Source organism: Leucopleurus acutus (genome assembly GCF_964270905.1).
Source record: "Leucopleurus acutus genome assembly, chromosome: 13".
NCBI classification, from domain to species: domain Eukaryota; kingdom Metazoa; phylum Chordata; class Mammalia; order Artiodactyla; family Delphinidae; genus Leucopleurus; species Leucopleurus acutus.
Genome location: NC_139155.1, coordinates 73,522,161 through 73,541,355, shown reverse-complemented (window position 1 = coordinate 73,541,355; position 19,195 = coordinate 73,522,161). Strand labels below are relative to the sequence as shown.

The following is a 19,195-nucleotide window of genomic DNA, read 5'->3' as shown; positions in this document are numbered from 1 at the left end:
GGACACGGGTTCAAGCCCTGGCCCGGGAAGATCCCACATGCCACAGAGCACCTAAGCCCGTGTGCCACAACTACTGAGCCTGTGCTCTAGAGCCCGTGAGCCACAACTACTGAAGCCTGCGTGCCTAGAGCCCACGCTCCGCAACAAGAGAAGCCACCGCAATGAGAAGCCCGCGCACCGCAACAAAGAGTAGCCCCTGCTCGCCACAACGAGAGAAAGCCTGCACACAGCAACGAAGACCCAATGCAGCCAAAAACAATAAATAAAGTAAAAAAGAAAATAGGGCTTCCCTGGTGACACAGTGGTTGAGAGTCTGCCTGCCGATGCAGGGGACACGGGTTCGTGCCCCGTTCCGGGAGGATCCCACATGCCGCGGAGCGGCTTGGACCTGTGAGCCATGGCCGCTGAGCCTGCGCTCCGCAGTGGGAGAGGCCACAACAGTGAGAGGCCCGCGTACCGCAAAAAAAAAAAAAAAAAAAAAAAAGAATCTTGGCAGCAAGCTTTTAGGCATGAATTAAAAGCAGTACACAAGAAATCCATAATTCAAGTTCAGAACATAAGACTTTAACAAATTATACCATACAGATTTAATTTTATTATTATACCAAACATAATCCTTGAACCCAGTAAATTATCTACTGGGGTTACAGAAAAAATCAAATTAAGACAACTACATGTAGAAAGCTAATTGTCATAAAATGCCTTACTATTATTGGTGCTGTTGCCATTGAAAGACCCAGAAGAACTGTTACTGTCTTTCTCCTTATCTTGATTTTCAAAGTCCATATTAAGGGACCTGTGGGAAAAAATTGTATAAGTAAGTTTTAGTTTTACTTAAGAAGCAGACCAGAAAAGTCAGTAATGAGACATACTTTTAAATGCTAAAGCATTAGGAAAGAAAGGAAGATCTGTTTTGAACAGCTCTGCAAAACACTTCTTGATGCCACATTTAAAAAAACAATCTACATTCCTTACAGTGTCAGTTCAAGAGTTTTCCTGACTGCAGGTAAAAGCATTCCATTGTGGCTGAATATTCCAGCCATATCTCTGTGTACAGCTTTAATTACTTCCTTATGCTAAGTACCTAGAAGGAGAAATATTGGGTCAAAAGGCAAGCACAATTTTGAGACTTTTACATACCACACAATTGCTTCCAAAAAGGGTGGACCAATTCACTCTCTGAGAACAGTGTATAAGAGCACTTGTTTCTCTACACATTGCCAGCTCTCATTCAACAAGATGGATTTGAGTTTTTGCCATATCTGGGAATATCCAAGGTATTGGAGAGACAATAGTGAGTAAAATAGGCTCTCATGGATTTTACATTCGAAGAGGGGGGAAACTGACAATAAACAAGAAAAGTGTTAAATATAGGGTAAGCTAATGGTAAGAGCTAGGGAGAAAAGGCAGGAAATGGAGAGGGTAGATCTGAAATTTTAAACAGGGTAGGCAAGGGAAGGCCGCACTGGTGTGATTTCTGAGTCAAGACCTGAAGGGAGTAGACACAGTCAATCTGGGGGACTAAAAATGCTGTCTCTGTCCTAATTTAGAATTCTTTAACTATTAAACAATTTTATGTACCTGAGCTTGCCCATTTCTCTTTCTGTGAACTAACTGTTCAAGTCCTTAGCTCACTTTCTACTACTGCGTTCCTTTAAAGTGTTTGTGCGTCCAAAAGAACTTCCTGTGATGGTGGAAATGTTCTGTACCTGCACTGACTTATTTGGTAGATATTAGCCACGTGAACACTTGAAATGTGGGAGCACAACTGAGGAACTGAATTCTACATTTTATTTCATTTTAATTAATTTAAATTTAAATAATTGGAGAGCTAAAACTATAAAACTTTAGACAAAATCTTTGTGACCTTGGATTTGGCAGTGGATTCTTACATATGACACCAAACACACAAGTGAAAATTTGATAAACTGGACTTCATCAAAATTAAAACCTTGTGTGCTGCAAAGAACACTTTCAAAAAAATGAAAACACAACCCCAAAGGATGGGAGAAAATACGTGCTATTATGTATCTGATAAGGGCCTTACATTTAGAATACAGAAAGAATTCCTCCAATTCAATTAAAAAAAGACAACCCAATTAAAAAGTGGGCAGACTCTGAATAAATATTTCTCCAAAGAAGATAAACAAATAGCCAATGAGCACATGAAAAGTTCTTTTTTTTGTTTTTTACACATATATACATGTACATGAAGTATTTTTATTGTTGTTTTACAAAAACAGGGTCATACTATTCACATTTTCTGCATCTTGCTTTTCTTTTTTTGTATTTTATTTTACTTACTTTTTTATACAGCAGGTTCTCATTAGTCATTCATTTTATACACATCAGTGTATACATGTCAATCCCAATCTCCCAATTCAGCATACCACCACACCCACCCCCTGCTGCTTTCCCCCCTTGGTGTCCATACGTTTGTCCTCTACATCTGCGTCTCTATTTCTGCCCTGCAAACCAATTCATCTGTACCATTTTTCTAGGTTCCACATATATATGTTAATATACGATATTTGTTTTCCTCTTTCTGACTTACTTCACTCTGTATGACAGTCTCTAGATTCATCCACGTCTCTACAAATGACCCAATTTCATTCCTTTTTATGGCTGAGTAATATTCGACTGTATATTGTACCACAACTTCTTTATCCATTCGTCTGTCGATCGGCATTTAGGTTGCTTCCATGACCTGGCTATTGTAAATAGCGCAGCAATGAACATAGGGGTGCATGTGTCTCTTTGAATTATGGTTTTCTCAGGGTATGTGCCCAGTAGCGGGATTGCTGGGTCATATGGTAATTCTGTTTTTAGTTTTTTAAGCAACCTCCGTACTGTTCTCCATAGTGGCTGTATCAATTTACATTCCCACCAACAGTGCAAGAGGGTTCCCTTTTCTCCTCCACACCCTCTCCAGCATTTGTTGTTTGTAAATTTTCTGATGATGCCCATTCTAACTGGTGTGAGGTGATACCTCATTTTAGTTTTGATTTACATTTCTCTAATAATTAGTGATGTTGAGCAGTTTTTCATGTGCTTCTTGGCCAGCTGTATGTCCTCTCTTTGGAGAAATGTCTATTTAGGTCTTCCGCCCATTTTTGGATTGGGTTGTTTGTTTTTTTAATATTGAGCTGCATGAGCTGTTTATATATTTTGGAGATTAATCCTTTATCCGTCGATTCATTTGCAAATATTTTTTCCCATTCTGAGGGTTGTCTTTTTTTTTTTTTTTTTTGCGGTACACGGGCCTCTCACTGTTGTGGCCTCTCCTGTTGCGGAGCACAGGCTCCGGACGTGCAGGCTCAGCGGCCATGGCTCATGGGCCCAGCCGCTCCGCGGCATGTGGGATCTTCCCAGACCGGGGCATGAAACCACGTCCCCTGTATCGGCAGGCGGACTCTCAACCACTGCGCCACCAGGGAAGCCCCTGCGGGTTATCTTTTTGTCTTGTTTGTAGTTTCCTTTGCTTTGCAAAAGCTTTTAAGTTTCATTAGGTCCTATTTGTTTATTTTTGTTTTTATTTCCATTACTCTAGGAGGTGGATCAGAAAACATCTTGCTGTGATTTATGTCAAAGAGTGTTCTTCCTATGTTTTCCTCAAGAGTTTTATAGTGTCTGGTCTTACATTTAGGTTTCTAATCCATTTTGAGTTTATTTTTGTGTATGGTGTTAGGGAGTGTTCTAATTTCATTCTTTTACATGTAGCTGTCCATTCTTCCCAGCACCACTTATTGAAGAGACTGTCTTTTCTCCATTGTATATCCTTTCCTCCTTCATCATAGATTAGTTGATCATAGGTGCGTGGGTTTATCTCTGGGCTTTCTATCCTGTTCCATTGATCTACATTTCTGTTTTTGTGCCAGTACCATATTGTCTTGATTACTGTACCTTTGTAGTATAGTCGGAAGTCAGGGAGTCTGATTCCTCCAGCTCTGTTTTTTTCCCTCAAGACTGCTTTGGCTATTCGGGGTCTTTTGTGTCTCCATACAAATTTTAAGATTTTTTTGTTCTAGTTCTGTAAAAAATGCCATTGGCAATTTGATAGGGATTGCACTGAATCTGTAGATTGCTTGGGGTAGTCTAGTCATTTTCACAATATTGATTCTTCCAATCCAAGAACATGGTATATCTCTACATCTGCTGGTATCATCTTTAATTTCTTTCAACAGTGTCTTATAGTTTTCTGCATACAGGTCTTTTGTCTCCCCCAGTAGGTTTATTCCTAGGTATTTTATTCTTTTTGTTGCAGTGGTAAATGGGAGTGTTTCCTTAATTTCTTTCAGATATTTCATCATTAGTGTATAGGAATGCAAGAGATTTCTGTGCATTAATTTTGTATCTGCAACTTCACCAAATTCATTGATTAGCTCTAGTAGTTTTCTGATGGCATCTTTAGGATTCTCTATATATAGTATCATGTCATCTGCAAACAGTGACAGTTTTACTTCTTCTTCTCCAAATTGTATTCCTTCTCTTCTTCTTCTCCGATTGCCATGGCTAGGACTTCTAAAACTATGTTGAACAACAGTGGCGAGAGTGGACATCCTTGTCTTGTTCCTGATCTTAGAGGAACTGCTTTCAGTTTTTCACCACTGAGAATGATGTTTGCTGTGGGTTTGTCATATATGGACTTTATTATGTTGAGGTACGTTCCCTCTATGCCCACTTTCTGGAGAGTTTTTATCATAAATGGGTGTTGAATTTTGTCAAAAGGTTTTTCTGCATCTATTGAGATGATCATATGGTTTTCATTCTTCAATTTGTTAATATGGTGTATCACATTGATTGATTTGCGTATACTGAAGAATCCTTGCATCCCTGGGATAAATCCCACTTGATCATGGTGTATGATCCTTTTAATGTGTTGTTGGATTCTGTTTGCTAGTATTTTGTTGAGGATTTTTGCATCAATATTCATCAGTGATATTGGTCTGTAATTTTCTTTTTTTGTAGTATCTTTGTCTGGTTTTGGTGTCAGGGTGATGGTGGCCTCACAGAATGAGTTTGAGAGTGTTCCTTCCTCTGCAATTTTTTGGAAGAGCTTGAGAAGGATGGGTGTTAGCTCTTCTCTAAATGTTAATTCACCTGTGAAGTCATCCGGTCCTGGACTTTTGTTTGTTGGAAGATTTTTAATCACAGTTTCAATTTCATTACTTGTGACTGGTCTGTTCATATTTTCTATTTCTTCCTGGTTCAGTCTTGGAAGGTTATACCTTTCTAAGAATTTGTCCACTTCTTCCAGGTTGTCCATTTTATTGGCACAGAGTTGCTTGTAGTAGTCTCTTAGGATGCTTTGTATTTCTGCGGTGTCTGTTGTAACTTCTCCTTTTTCATTTCTAATTTTATTGATTTGAGTCCTCTCCCTCTTTTTTTTTTTTTTTTTGTGGTACACAGGGCTTTACTGTTGTGGCCTCTCCCTTTGCGGAGCACAGGCTCCGGACGCGCAGGCTCAGTGGCCATGGCTCATGAGCCTAGCCGTTCCATGGCATGTGGGATCTTCCCAGACCGGGGCACGAACCCGTGTCCCCTGCATCGGCAGGCGGACTCTCAACCACTGAGCCACCAGGGAAGCCCTTCCTCTTTTTCTTAATGAGTCTGGCTAATGGTTTATCAATTTTGTTTATCTTCTCAAAGAACCAGCTTTTAGTTTTATTGATCTTTGCTATTGTTTTCTTTGTTTCTATTTCATTTATTTCTGCTGTGATCTCTTTCCTTCTGCTAACTTTGGGTTTTGTTTGTTCTTCTTTCTCTAGTTCCTTTATGTGTAAGGTTAGATTGTTTATTCGAGATTTTTCTTGCTTCTTGAGGTAGGCTTGTATAGCTATAAACTTCCCTCTTAGAACTGCTTTTGCTGCATCCCACAGGTTTTGGATCGTCGTGTTTTCATTGTCATTTGTCTCTAGGTATTTTTTAATTTCCTCTTTGATTTCTTCAGTGATCTCTTGGTTATTTAGTAACGTATTGTTTAGCCTCCATGTGTTTGTGGTTTTTTTTCCCCTTGTAATTGATTTCTAATCTCATAGCACTGTGGTCAGAAAAGATGCTTGATATGATTTCAATTTTCTTAAATTTACTGAGGCTTGATTTGTGACCCAAGATGTGATCTATCCTGGAGAATGTTCCATGTGCACTTGGGAAGAAAGTGTAATCTGCTGTTTTTGGATGGAACGTCCTATAAATATCAATTAAATCTATCTGGTCTACTTTGTGTCATTTAAAGCTTGTGTTTCCTTGTTAATTTTCGTTTTGCATGATCTGTCCATTGGTGTAAGTGAGGTGTTAAGGTCCCCCACTATTGTGTTACTGTCGATTTCCTATTTTATAGCTGTTAGCAGTCGCCTTATATATTGAGGTGCTCCTATGCTGGGTGCATATATAATTGTTATATCTTCTTGGATTGATCCCTTGATCATTATGTAGTGTTCCTTCTTTGTCTCTTGTAACATTCTTTATTTTAAAGTCTCTTTGATATGAGTATTGCTACTCCAGCTTTCTTTTGATTTGCATTTGCATGGAATATCTTTTTCCATCCCCTCACTTTCAGTCTGTATGTGTCCCTAGGTCTGAAGTGGGTCTCTTGTAGACAGCATATATGTGGGTCATGTTTTTGTATCCATTCAGCAAGCCTGTGTCTTTTGGTTGGAGCATTTAATCCATTCACGTTTAAGGTAATTATCGATATGTATGTTCCTATGACCATTTTCTCAATTGTTTTGGGTTTGTTTTTGTAGGTCCTTTACTTCTCTTTTGTTTCCCACTTAGAGAAGTTACTTTAGCATTTGTTGTAGAGCTGGTTTGGTGGTGCTGAATTCTCTAAGCTTTTGCTTGTCTGCAAAGCTTTTGATTTCTCCATCGAATCTGAATGAGATCCTTGCCGGGTAGAGTAATCTTCGTTGTAGGTTCTTCCCTTTCATCACTTTATCATGCCACTCCCTTCTGGCTTGTAGAGTTTCTGCTGAGAAACTCTGTTAACCTTATGTGAGTTCCCTTGTATGTTATTTGTCATTTTTCCCTTGCTGCTTTCAATAATTTGTCTTTAATTTTTGCCAATTTGATTACTATGTGTCTCAGCGTGTTTCTCCTTGGGTTTATCCTGTATAGGACTCTCTGCGCTTCCTGGACTTGGGTGGCTATTTCCTTTCCCACGTTAGGGAAGTTTTCGACTATAATCTCTTGAAATATTTTCTCGGGTCCTTTCTCTCTTCTCTTTCTCGGACCCCTGTAATGCGAATGTTGTTGTGTTTAATGTTGTCCCAGAGGTCTCTTAGGCTGCCTTCATTTCTTTTCATTCTTTTTTCTTTATTCTGTTCCACAGCAGTGAATTCCACCATTCTGTCTTCCAGGTCACTTACCTGTTCTTCTGCCTCAGTTATTCTGTTATTGATTTCTTCTAGTGTATTTTTCATTTCAGTTATTGTACTGTTCACCTCTGTATATTCTTTAATTCTTCTAGATCTTTGTTAAACATTTCTTGCATCTTCTTGATCTTTGCCTCCATTCTTTTTCCAAGGTCCTGGATCATCTTCACCATGGTTATTCTGAATTTTTTTTTTCTGGAAGGTTGCCTATCTCCACTTCATTCAGTTGTTTTTCTGGGGTTTTATCTTGTTCCTTCATCTGGTACATAGCCCTCTGCCTTTTCATTTTGTCTTTCTGTGAATGTGGTTTTTGTTCCATAGGCTGCAGGATTGTAGTTCTTGCTTGTGCTGTCTGCCCTCTGGTGGATGAGGCTATCTAAGAGGCTTGTGCAAGTTTCCTGATGGGAGGGACTGGTGATGGGTAGAGCTGGCTGTTGCTTTGGTGGGCAGAGCTCAGTGAAAAGTTCTTAACAACACTAGTCATCGGGGAAATACAAATCAAAACCACAATGACGTACCACTTCGTACCCACTAGGATGGCTGTAACCAAAAAGTCAGATAATAACCAAGTGTTAGGAAGGCTGTAAAACTGAGACCATTACACGTTGCTGGTGGGAAATGTAAACTGGTGCAGCCACTTCGGAAAACAGTCTGGCAATTTTCAATTTCTTTAATAAGTATAGGGCTATTTGGGTTACCTATTTCTTCTTTTTTTAAAAAAATTAATTAATTTATTTTTGGCTGTGTTAGGTCTTCATTGCTGTGCGTGGGCTTTTCTCTAGTTGCAGCCAGCGGGGGCTACTCTTCGTTGCGGTGTTTGGGCTTCTCATTGCAGTGGCTTCTCTTGTTGTGGAGCACGGGCTCTAGGCGCATGGGCTTCAGTAGTTGTGGCGCACGGGTTTAGTTGCTCCGTGGCATGTGGGATCTTTCCCGACCAGGGCTTGAACCCGTGTCCCCTGAATTGGCAGGCGGATTCTCAACCACTGTGCCACAAGGGTAGCCCTTCCAATTTCTTCTTGAGTGAGCTTTGGTAGATTGTACCATTCAAAAAAATCTGTCCATTTCACCTAAGTCGTCAAATTTATTGGCATAAAATTGTTTATAGTAGTCCCTTATTATCCTTTTAATATCTGTAGGCTCTAGTAATATCACCTCTCTTACCCCTGATATTAGGTTTGTGTCTTCTCTTTTTTTCCCCAGATTAGTCTGGCTAGAGGGTTACCAATTTTATTGATTCTTTAAAAAAATCAGCTTTTAGTTTCACTGATTTTTCTCCAGTAGAGGAAATCTATTTGATTTACTTTGGTTTTTTTTTTTTTTTTTTTTTTTTGTGGTACGCAGGCCTCTCACTGTTGTGGCCTCTCCCGTTGCGGAGCACAGGCTCCGGATGTGCAGGCTCAGCGGCCATGGCTCACGGGCCCAGCCGCTCCGCGGCACGTGGGATCTTCCCGGACCGGGGCACGAACCCCTGTCCCCTGCATCGGCAGGCGGACTCTCAACCACTGCGCCACCAGGGAAGCCCCTTACTTTGGTTTTGATCTTTATTCTTTCCTTTTGTCTACTGAATTGGGTTTCATCTGCTCCTTTTTTCTAGTTTATTAAGAAAGGTAAAAGCTTAGATCATTGATACTTTTTGCTCTATTCTAATCCAGGCATTTGGAGCTACAGTTCCCTAAGTATTGCTTTTGCAGCATTCCATAAATTTGGTGTGTTGTGTTTTCACTTTGTTTTAATTCAGAGTATTTTCTAATTTCCTTCTTGATTTCTTATTTGATACATGGAAGTGTGTTACTTTTGTTTCCAAACATCCGGGAATTTTCCAGAGCTCTTTCTGCTCAATTCAATCGTGATTTGTTAGGAATTGAATGTTTGTGTCCCCCACAAAGTTCATTTGTTGAAGCCCTAACCCTCAATGTGATGGGTGGCATCTGGTGATGGGGCCTTTGGGAGGTAATTTGGCTGAGGTCCTGAGGGAGGGGCCCTCACGATGGGATTAGTATCCTAAGAAGAGAAAGCAGAGAGTTTGCGTGTGCACTCTCGCACTCTCTCTTTCTCTCTCCTGGAGCACGCACACACTGAAGAAAGACCATGTATGTGAGCACACAGTAAGAAGCAGGTCATCTGCAAGCCAGGAAGAGAGTGCTCAACAGAACCCACCCATGCTGGCACCCTGACCTTGGGTTTCCAGCCTCCAGAACTTGCGAAAACAAATTTCTGTTGTTTAAGCCACCCAATCTGTGGTATTTTGTTATGGCAGCCCCAGCTGACTAACAGAGATCAGAGATCATACTCTGTATGCCTTGAATCCATTTACTGAGAATTTTTTTTTATGTCCCAAAATACATTCTATCTTGGTAAATGTTCCACATGCACTTGAGAAGAATGTGTATTCCACTGTTGAATGGAGTGTTCTATAAATGTCAATCAGGTCAAGCTGGTTGAGAATATTGTTTAAGCCACTATATCCTTACTGATTTTCTGCCTGCTTTGTTCTATCGATTACTGAGAGAGAGGTACTAAAATCTTCAGCTACATTTGTGGATTTGTTTTACTTTTTCCTTGACGTTACATCAGTTTTTGCTTCATGTATTTTGAAAATCTCCTATTAGATGCACAAACATTAAGGATTATTATGTCTTACTGCTTAACTGACCCCTTTATCATTATGAAATTTGGTTTTCTGTCTGTGGTAATATTCCTTGCTCTGAAAGTTGCTTTGTCTGAATCAATATAGCCACTCCAGCTTTCTTTTGATGAGTATAAGGTTTATCTTCTCCTAACCTTTTACTTTAAATTTTTTCTGGCTTTATATCTATAGTGTGTTTTTTGTAAGCATCATGTAATTGGATCTTGCTTTTTAATTCAATCTGACAACTGCTGTCTTCTAACTGGAGTTTTTAGGCCAGTTTCATTTAATGTGACTATTGTTACGATCAGGTCTGAGACTATCATGTTTGTCCTATCTCTTCTGTTGTTGCTCCCCTTTACCTGCCCTCTTTTGGATTAACACAGTATTTTTTATGATTCTGTATTATTTCCTCTGTTCTCTTATTAACTGTCTCTGCTCTTTTGTTTTAGTGGCTGTTGTACAGTTTATAGTATACATCTTTAATCAGCACAGCCTACCTTCAAGTTATATGGCAGTACTGCATATATAATATTAAAACCTGATAACAGTGTACATTTATTCCCCCTCAAGCTTTGTACTATTATTACCATGCATTTTATTTTTACATGTTATGCTATGAACGCCATACTATATTATTATTTTTGTTCATACAGTCAATTATCTTTTAAGGAGTTTTAAATAATAAGGGGGAAAAAACCCTTTTATATTTATCACTGTAGTCACCATTTCTTTTTCTTTTCTTTTTTTTTTTGGCTATGTCCTACACGGCTTGCAGGATCTTAGTTCCCTGGCCAGGGACTGAACCCAGGCCAAAGCAGTGAAAGCACTGAGCAAGCCCTAACCTCTGGACTGCCAGGGAGCTCCCATGTAGGCGTCATTTCTGGTGATCTTCATTCCTTTGTGTAGACCCAGACTTCCAACTGGTACCACTTTTAATCTGCTTGAAGTACTTCCTTTAACACTTCTTGTGGTGCAAGTTGGTTGGTGAAGAATTCTTTCAGGTTTTGTGTGTCTTAAAACATCTTTATTTTTTCTTTTCTTTTGGAAGATACATTTGCCATAGAATTCTATGTTGACAGTTTTTCTTTCTGTACTTTAAAGCTGTTGTTCCACTGTCTTCTCACTTATATTGTTTTCAGTGAGAAATCGGATTCCCTCCCACCTCCCATCCCCTCACCCCCTCGGCTGCTTTTTGGATTTTTTTAATCACTGGTTTTGAGCAATTTGATTATGATGTGCCTTGGTGTAGTTTTCTTCACGGTTCCTGTGCTATGGGTTTACTGAATCTGTGGGTTATAGTTTTCTTCAAGTTTGGAAAAATTTTGGCCATTCTTTCTTCAAGCATTTTTCAGTCCCCCTCTTTCTTCTCTTCCTTTCAAGGATCCCAATTACCATATTAGGCCACTGGAGACTGCTCTTTGATTTCCAATGATAGCTCAATGACACTTTTCATTAAAAAAATTATTTTTTCTTCTCTAATTCTCTTTGGATAGTTTTTATTGCTGTGCCTTCAAGTTCATTAATCTTTTCTTCTGTAATGTCTAACTGCTCTTAATCTAACCCTATGTATTTTTGATCTCAGACATTGTTGTCTTCATGTCCAGAAGTTTGATTTGGGTATTTAAAAATATCTTCTATGTACCTACCTAACTTCTTGTACATATGGAATATATTACCATGGGTCACTGTTACACAAAACAGAAATCTGGCTAAATGAGGTTGTGAGGCCCCATATATTTGCTCAAACATGGAAGATACATGCATTCCAGCTTTATAAAATGACATCCTGGACCTAAGTTTAGCAGATCCCAGGCTTTTATGACTGTGGTCTAGTAATGGTTACCCACACTGCATAGCTGACAGCAAACTTAAGCTGTTAAACAGAGCCTCTGTAGAAGACCCTGCCTCCTGAGCTATCCAGGGACCATTGTGAGTTATGGGCCTTTATCCCAACTTACTTGGCAATCTTTATTAACTGTCCAGATATGAAATTGCTTGGCTGGACCTAGAACAGTTTGTTCCATCTTCATAGAAGACTACCCTTCAATCCCCCAACCCCTGCCATCACAACCCTATTGTTATTACTATGCAATAACATACAATATGATATTTATACATCATAATGTTATTACTAGATATTCCATCCAGATTGTATCTTAGCTATCTGCTTAACAAACAGCAAGTCTAGGTTACTGAAATCAATGTTTATATGGTAACAAAAAGATTGAGCTATGGCTGTTCCATCACAGACAACCATTTACCATTATGGAAAAAGCCATCTAAATTATAGCATATTATTTGCTATTTTCAATTTGTCTTTTCACCAACTATAACTAAACAGGAAAAAGTTACGGGTGTCAGTTGTAGGAGGCAGACAAATTTCCAATTATCGATGCTCATACAGACCTACATTAAGAACCTACTACTAAGAATCCAAGTAGAAGAGATGGTCTTCTGACTATGCAGCCGTGGATTAAAATATTTTTAATAGTTAACCTTTATTGAGCTTATACTTTCAGGCACTATGCTAGGAGCTCTGCAGTCAATATTTCTTTTGATTCATAGAATAACTATAATTAAAAATGTGACTGCATTTGGAGACAGAGTCTTCAGAGAGAGAATTAAATTAAAATGGGGTTGTTAAGGTGAACCCTAATCCAATATGACTGCTGTCCTTATAAGAAGAGGAGATTAAGACAGAGAGAGAGACAGATACACTAGACACATGCACACACAGAGAAAAGACCACAGGAAGGGCACCATCTACATGTGAAGATGGTCATCTATAAGCCATTTCAGAATGAAACCAACTCTGCCAATACCTCAATCTTGGACTTCTAGCCTCCAGAACTGTGAGGAAGTAAATTTCTGCTGTTTAAGTCACCCAGTCTGTGGCACTTTGTTATGGTAGCCCTCGCAAACTATACAGAGATGCTCTATTATTATCCCTATAGTAAGGAAACCAAGATTCTTATTATACCACTCTGCCTTGGCTGTATCATCTCCCCTTACAAAACAACCAAACTTCTATATTTTTTATGAAAAAGTAATATATATGATTATTAAAAACTCAAACAATACAGAATGGTACAAAAGACTCCTATAATCGGGACTTCCCTGGTGGCGCAGTGGTTGAGAGTCCGCCTGCCGATGCAGGGGACACGGGTTCGTGCCCCGGTCCGGGAGGATCCCACATGCCGCGGAGCGGCTGGGCCCGTGAGCCATGGCCGCTGGGCCTGCACGTCCGGAGCCTGTGCTCCGCAACAGGAGAGGCCACAACAGTGAAAGGCCCACGTACCGCCAAAAAAAAAAAAAAAAAAAGACTCCTATAATCCCTATCTCCAGAGATATATATGTTTGGTATATATTTTGCCTTTTAAAAAAATGAGGATTAATATGTCATCTCACAAGTTAATTTTCATTCAGTAGTATGCCAAGACTACCTTTCCACATCAATACATACAACTCCTTTTCATTTAAAAACAACAAAAAAAAAAGCTAAGACTATTTCTCCTTGGGTTAACTTGATCTGACATTATTTTTGGATGAACTGCATATATCCTGCCTTATTAGAAAGAAACAGTAAGAAAAGCAACCTTTTACAAGCAGATGATATGGTTTGATCTTGATGGGTGGGGTATAACCCGACAACTGAGCCTGCTAGATAAGTAGTGTCAGAAAGAATGACAACTGATCAACATTTTTCAAATTTAAGTTGATGTATAAGTATAAACCCCAGGGTGCATTTTTTGGTCACTCTGATGTACATTTAACAAGTAGTTTATCACAGACAGTACATCAGGAAGTAGTTTAACATTCTCTGAGTGCTTTAGTAAGGTTTTACTGTGGCTGAGATCTGGTTATATTTGCTCCAAATTTTTTTCAGGCTAAAACTAATTCAGTTGTATTGTAAGGAACAGAACTTTAGGAAATCAACTATTAGTATCTTTAGGTACTAGACTGGATTATACAGGGTTTTCTGAGAAAGTCCTAGGCCCATGAGAACTTCCACTGCTTGCTGAGGACAAGGGGAAATATGGGCTTATAGTTAGGCCATTTTACGTTCCTTGGTTGTGATAAAATGCAAATGTGCTGTAAGAACTGTTAAGACAAAGAGGTCTGTATTCAGCCAGCCACGGAGTACACATCTGGACCGCTGCCCACATTTATCAAGAAATCAATATTCAGGAATAATCAGTTGAAGAATTAATAACCCATTAATTTCTCCAGGTATTGTACAATGTAACATTAGAGCAAGCTAGCAATCTAGACCACAGCTTTCTGTTGCTGGCTGTGTCTCCCCAGTTTTGGCAAAATTGCTTTTGCTGAAATCTATTTTCACAAAATGCTACCAGCTTATATTGAAGGGTACTATAATTCTTTCAACAAACAATGAATGCCTATTATGGATGCTATGAAATTCAATGTTGCATCCTCTTTCTGAGGGTCTTTGGGATAAAGGTCTGTCTGATCTTAAGACCAAGAATAATTGCAATTCACCTGAACAACTGGGTTCTTTTTATTCAAGGATATTGTAAAGTTTTTCTTTCTTTCTACTGAAGGTTGGCTGCTAGAAAGCTTACTGTGGTGTCCGTAGACCACCAGTAGTAAGGGTGCTGGCCAATATGGTATACATTTTTAGACTTATTTTTGGCTCTACTTTGTCTCCACCCATACTTTTCTTTGGCCCCATTTTAATTTACCTTATCTCATCACAACTTGTAAAACTTAATAAATGGTCTGAAATCCTTTTGGACAGGGCAGAGCAAAAATAAACAACTGCAGGAAGCAAAATGGAGCTGAGAACACATTTACTGAAAGTTATACTTGTTCATCTGTTTGAATTCTGATAACGGAGTACAACTGTGAATATTGGAGGAGAAAGGAAAATTTAAATTTTTTATTTTAATATTTTAATTTAAGAGTACCATGTTTTTTGATCATTTCAGTTTTGGAAGCAAGCACAATGAAGGGGGAGAATTCACTTGGTCAAGATAAACACTATATGGCTGAACTTGGCTTTACACTAAATGTGTGTTCCTAGAAAAGTTACAGTGATTTTTATAAATGGAACATTGAAAAAGGAACTGATAAAACTGTTAAATATATCAAGGAACTTATCCATATACATATTTACAATGTACATAACCATTCCCTACATTATCTAATAAATTCAGATCTGTATGTTTTCTTAAAGTAGGACAGGTTATGAGAGGGCAAAAAGAACAATTCAAAAGATAAGCATATCACACATCAGTGTGTGATAAACACATCACGACATTCGTGAACCACAGTCAGACTTATTTTGGTTAACCTGATCTAACTTAATTACATGCATTTAGTATGAAGGGCAACACAATCATATAAAGTGCATTTCTTGTCATCTCTGCGGTCTTATTAACCTGATGACTTTGTCTTCCTAGAGTAGGTTTGGGTATAAGCAAATAAACTATCCTCACCATTAAAGAAAGCACAGGTAGGTGCTTGCCTTAAAAAAAAGGTAGCAGTTACTCTATAAAAGTTCCATTATTCCTTTATATAGCAACTTCACATATACAGAGATATATGTATTATAATTATATATTATCTGTCTATTGATCATAAAGTATATCTTCCTTTTGATTTCCTTTTACATCTACTTCATTTTTTAAAAATTTAATTAATTTATTTACTTTTGGCTGCATTGGGTCTTCGTTGCTGCGTGTGGGCTTTCTCTACTTGTGGCAAGGAGGGGGGCTACTCTTCATTGCGGTGCACGGGCTTCTCATTGTGGTGGCTTCTCTAGTTGCGGAGCATGGGCTCTAGGCACGCGGGCTTCAGTAGCTGTGGCAGGCCGGCTCAGTAGTTGTGGTGCACGGGCTTAGTTGCTCTGCAGCATGTGGGATCTTCCCAGACCAGGGCTCGAACCCGTGTCCCCTGCATTGGCAGGCGGATTCTTAACCACTGCGCCACCAGGGAAGTCCCTACATCTACTTCCAAACTGTTATTTTTTTGTCTATGATTCCTGATGGGACAGAACTTAAGTGTCCTGACAGTAATAAGCTGCCTAAGAAATTCTAAACCATCCTCACATTGTGATTCTTGGGTCCATATGCCCCTCAGGACAGTCCCTTTCTCCTCCTCTCTCCCCTCCATTAATGTTCTCCTGTTGATGTGTCAAAGGCTTTGGGGACATACATATTAGATGAGTAATTATGCTATTTTTTTCCTGAGCAGCTGGAAAGATTAAGGAGAGACAGGTGTCATCTTTAAGTAATATAGGAAGTCCAGCTAGCAAAGCTCAGCCAAGGGATGGCGAACGTTAAGGGTTCCTAAATCAAGGATTTGTTCTGGGCTTTAGAATCTCATTTTATTTGGCACAGTTTTCCCCTCTGTACTTTGAAATGTGAAAGCCTGGGGGTAAATAATCAGTACAATTCACAAATCTTTTATCCTGTATTTTATGATTTTCTCCATGTCATCCCAGCTCTAAACAAATAAAATGGAATAATTTAAATGAGCAAATAATATATTTTTATGGTCCCAAATCAGAGGAGATAAGAACATATTAATATTTGGCTAGGCATTTGGAGGGGCAATAGGGATAGGGCTAAACAAATTCAAGAAGCATTTTTTTGTGCATGTCCTATATGGATTGGAGCATGAAAGTGAATCATGGAAGCCAAGGGAGGAGAAATTTGCAATAGTAAGTGGTGGTAAACCATCAAGGCTTATCAAGGATGAGGATTGAGGGGAAACTTTTTTGATTTAGCAAAAAGGGAAACTCTGAGAACTTCAGGAGAACTTCAACAGAGTTGTAAAAGTTAAATAACATATCAGTGAATGGGTCCGTAAAATGCTACCAGCAATGAAGAACCAACAACTGAGTGTTAGGTAAGAGTTTATCAAAGTGTGTTGTGTAGGTCACCTGAATGAGGTGCTGGGCCCCCATCCTAAGCCTACTGAACAATCTTCCCCAGGTGATTTTTATGCACAATAAGGTCTGAGAACCACTGATGAAGAAAAAAAATCATCAAAAAGGGGTTTTTAAGAAAGCTTCTCATTCCTTCTGACTTTACTACCAGATCAATTTATTTGCTTCATATTTAAAATTTTATTATCGTTCTCAATAGCCAGCAGCAGTAAAGTACTGCTTGAGTTTGAATCCCAGCTCCATCACTTATTACTTGGGTAAGCTACTTAACATTTCTGGGCCCTAGTTTCCTCATTTATAAAATGGGAATAACAATACCTATCCTGTTGAATTGATGTGAGGATTAGTGAGACTTTATGTAAAACACTTAGCACTGTACTTGGTACATAAATGTTCAGTAAAATGTCAGCTATTTTCTTCATCAGGTTTCTTTAATATAGTCAAGGTCTAAGTAAAAAAAAATTAAAATAGCCAATAAAAATCATACATCTCTACCCAATCCCCTCAGAGTAAGAAACAGAAGTCACTCACAACAATTGAGAGGCATCTAAGCTGGTAGAAGTGGTAGAAGTCAGAGAGCAAGATAGATTGGGAAGCATCATTCAGCACCCTAGGGTACCCAACTGGCTGTGTCTTAATGAAGAACTCCCTTAAGTATTTTCATCAAGGAATCCACAACCAAATAAGTAACAGGTCAGTTCTTCGTCTAGCTATCCCTTGTTTACATTAAAGCAAGAATCAAGGAAATTAACCTGATACCAGTTTTACCTCACTGACTACTGCAATTTTCGTTTTGTTACCACAAAGAGATATTTTTGATAAGAGGCATTCCTAAAAGCCCCCACGTGATCACAGGTCAATGAGTAAAAAGAAACTATCAGTTGAACTACAATATTTGACAAGTTCTGACCTATCAAAACAGTAATTTCAGTATGGTTTGTTTATTAAATACTTAGATGTGAAAATCTGTTGTAAATCTGTTGTAATCTGTTGGTTAAGTACTACTAAAACAATACACTTACAAATCACTCTGGAAAACTTAAAGAGAGCGTGTATTACATATCAGAATATAGTTAACACTATGCCACTACTGTTATAAATTATAGTTAAAGTACTCATAATTAATGAAATACCAACTTTCAAGGTATGGGTTCACAGAGGTTAAGTTACTTGCCCCAAATTAAACAGTGGCAAGAGCCAAACTAGAACCAATATCAGTCTCTTAACAAATTGTGTCTGCTTTGTGTATCAAGTTTCCATGAAAAATCTGCTTTTCTTAGAGCTTCCCATCTCAAAAATGGCACCATCACTGGGGGTCCAGCTGTTTCAGGCCATAAACCTTGGAGTCACCCTTGACTCTTCTCTCTCACACGCTATATCCATTCCATCAGCAATCCTGTCCTAAATCCGCTGATATCTCACTCCACCATTATTAGCTTAGTTAAAGCACCATCATTTTTTGCCTATACTAGGGCAGCAGTCTCCCATGTTTCCCTTATTTCACTCTTCCCTCTTACTCAACAATCTATTTTCCATACGGAACCTAGACCAACCTTTCTAAAACACAAACCAGATAATATCACTCCCTGCTCTCAACACTCTGTTGTAGGTTGATTTTTCCAACTGCATATGGAACATTCTCCAGGACACATCATATGCTAGGCCATAAAACAAGTCGCAAATATTTAAAAGGATTGAAGCCATAAAAAGTATGTCTCTGAGCACAGCAGAACTGAGGCTGATGAAATTCTTTTAAATAACAGAGAGAATTTTGACAAATTCCAATTATTAGGAAAGTAAGCCACACACTTAAAAAGAACCCATAGGTCAAGGAAAAAAATCCCCAGGAAAAATATCTTGAATTGAATGAAATGAAAATACAACATAACAAAATTTATGGGTTGCAGTTAAAGCAGTGTTTAGAGGGAAATTTGTAGCTTTAAAATGCCTATGTTAAAAAAGAAGAAAGGAGGCTTCCCTGGTGGCACAGTGGTTGAGAGTCTGCCTGCCGATACAGGGGGACATGGGTTTGTGCCCCGGTCTGGGAAGATCCCACATGCTGCGGAGTGGCTGGGCCTGTGAGCCATGGCTGCTGAGCCTGCGCGTCCAGAGCCTGTGCTCCGCAACGGGAGAGGCCACAGCAGTGAGAGGCCCGCGTACCGCAAAAATAAATAAATTTAAAAAAATAAAAAAGAAGAAAGGTTTCAAATCAGAAACTTGAGCTTCTACCTTAAGGATTTAGAAAAAGAAGCAAAAATAAACTCAAAGCAAGCCGAAAGA

The 19,195-nt window shown here is 38.9% G+C and overlaps 1 protein-coding gene across 1 annotated transcript in view; it reads right to left on the bottom strand.

Moving 5' to 3' along the window:
• SPPL3 (signal peptide peptidase like 3) overlaps nucleotides 1-19,195 on the bottom strand; it is a 49,352-nt gene that overhangs the window by 18,067 nt on the left and 12,090 nt on the right. Inside the window, exon 2 of the mRNA XM_082853510.1 lies at nucleotides 708-796. Coding sequence (XP_082709636.1) covers nucleotides 708-786 — 79 coding nt within the window. The 5' untranslated portion in view covers nucleotides 787-796. The remainder of the gene's footprint in view (nucleotides 1-707; nucleotides 797-19,195) is intronic.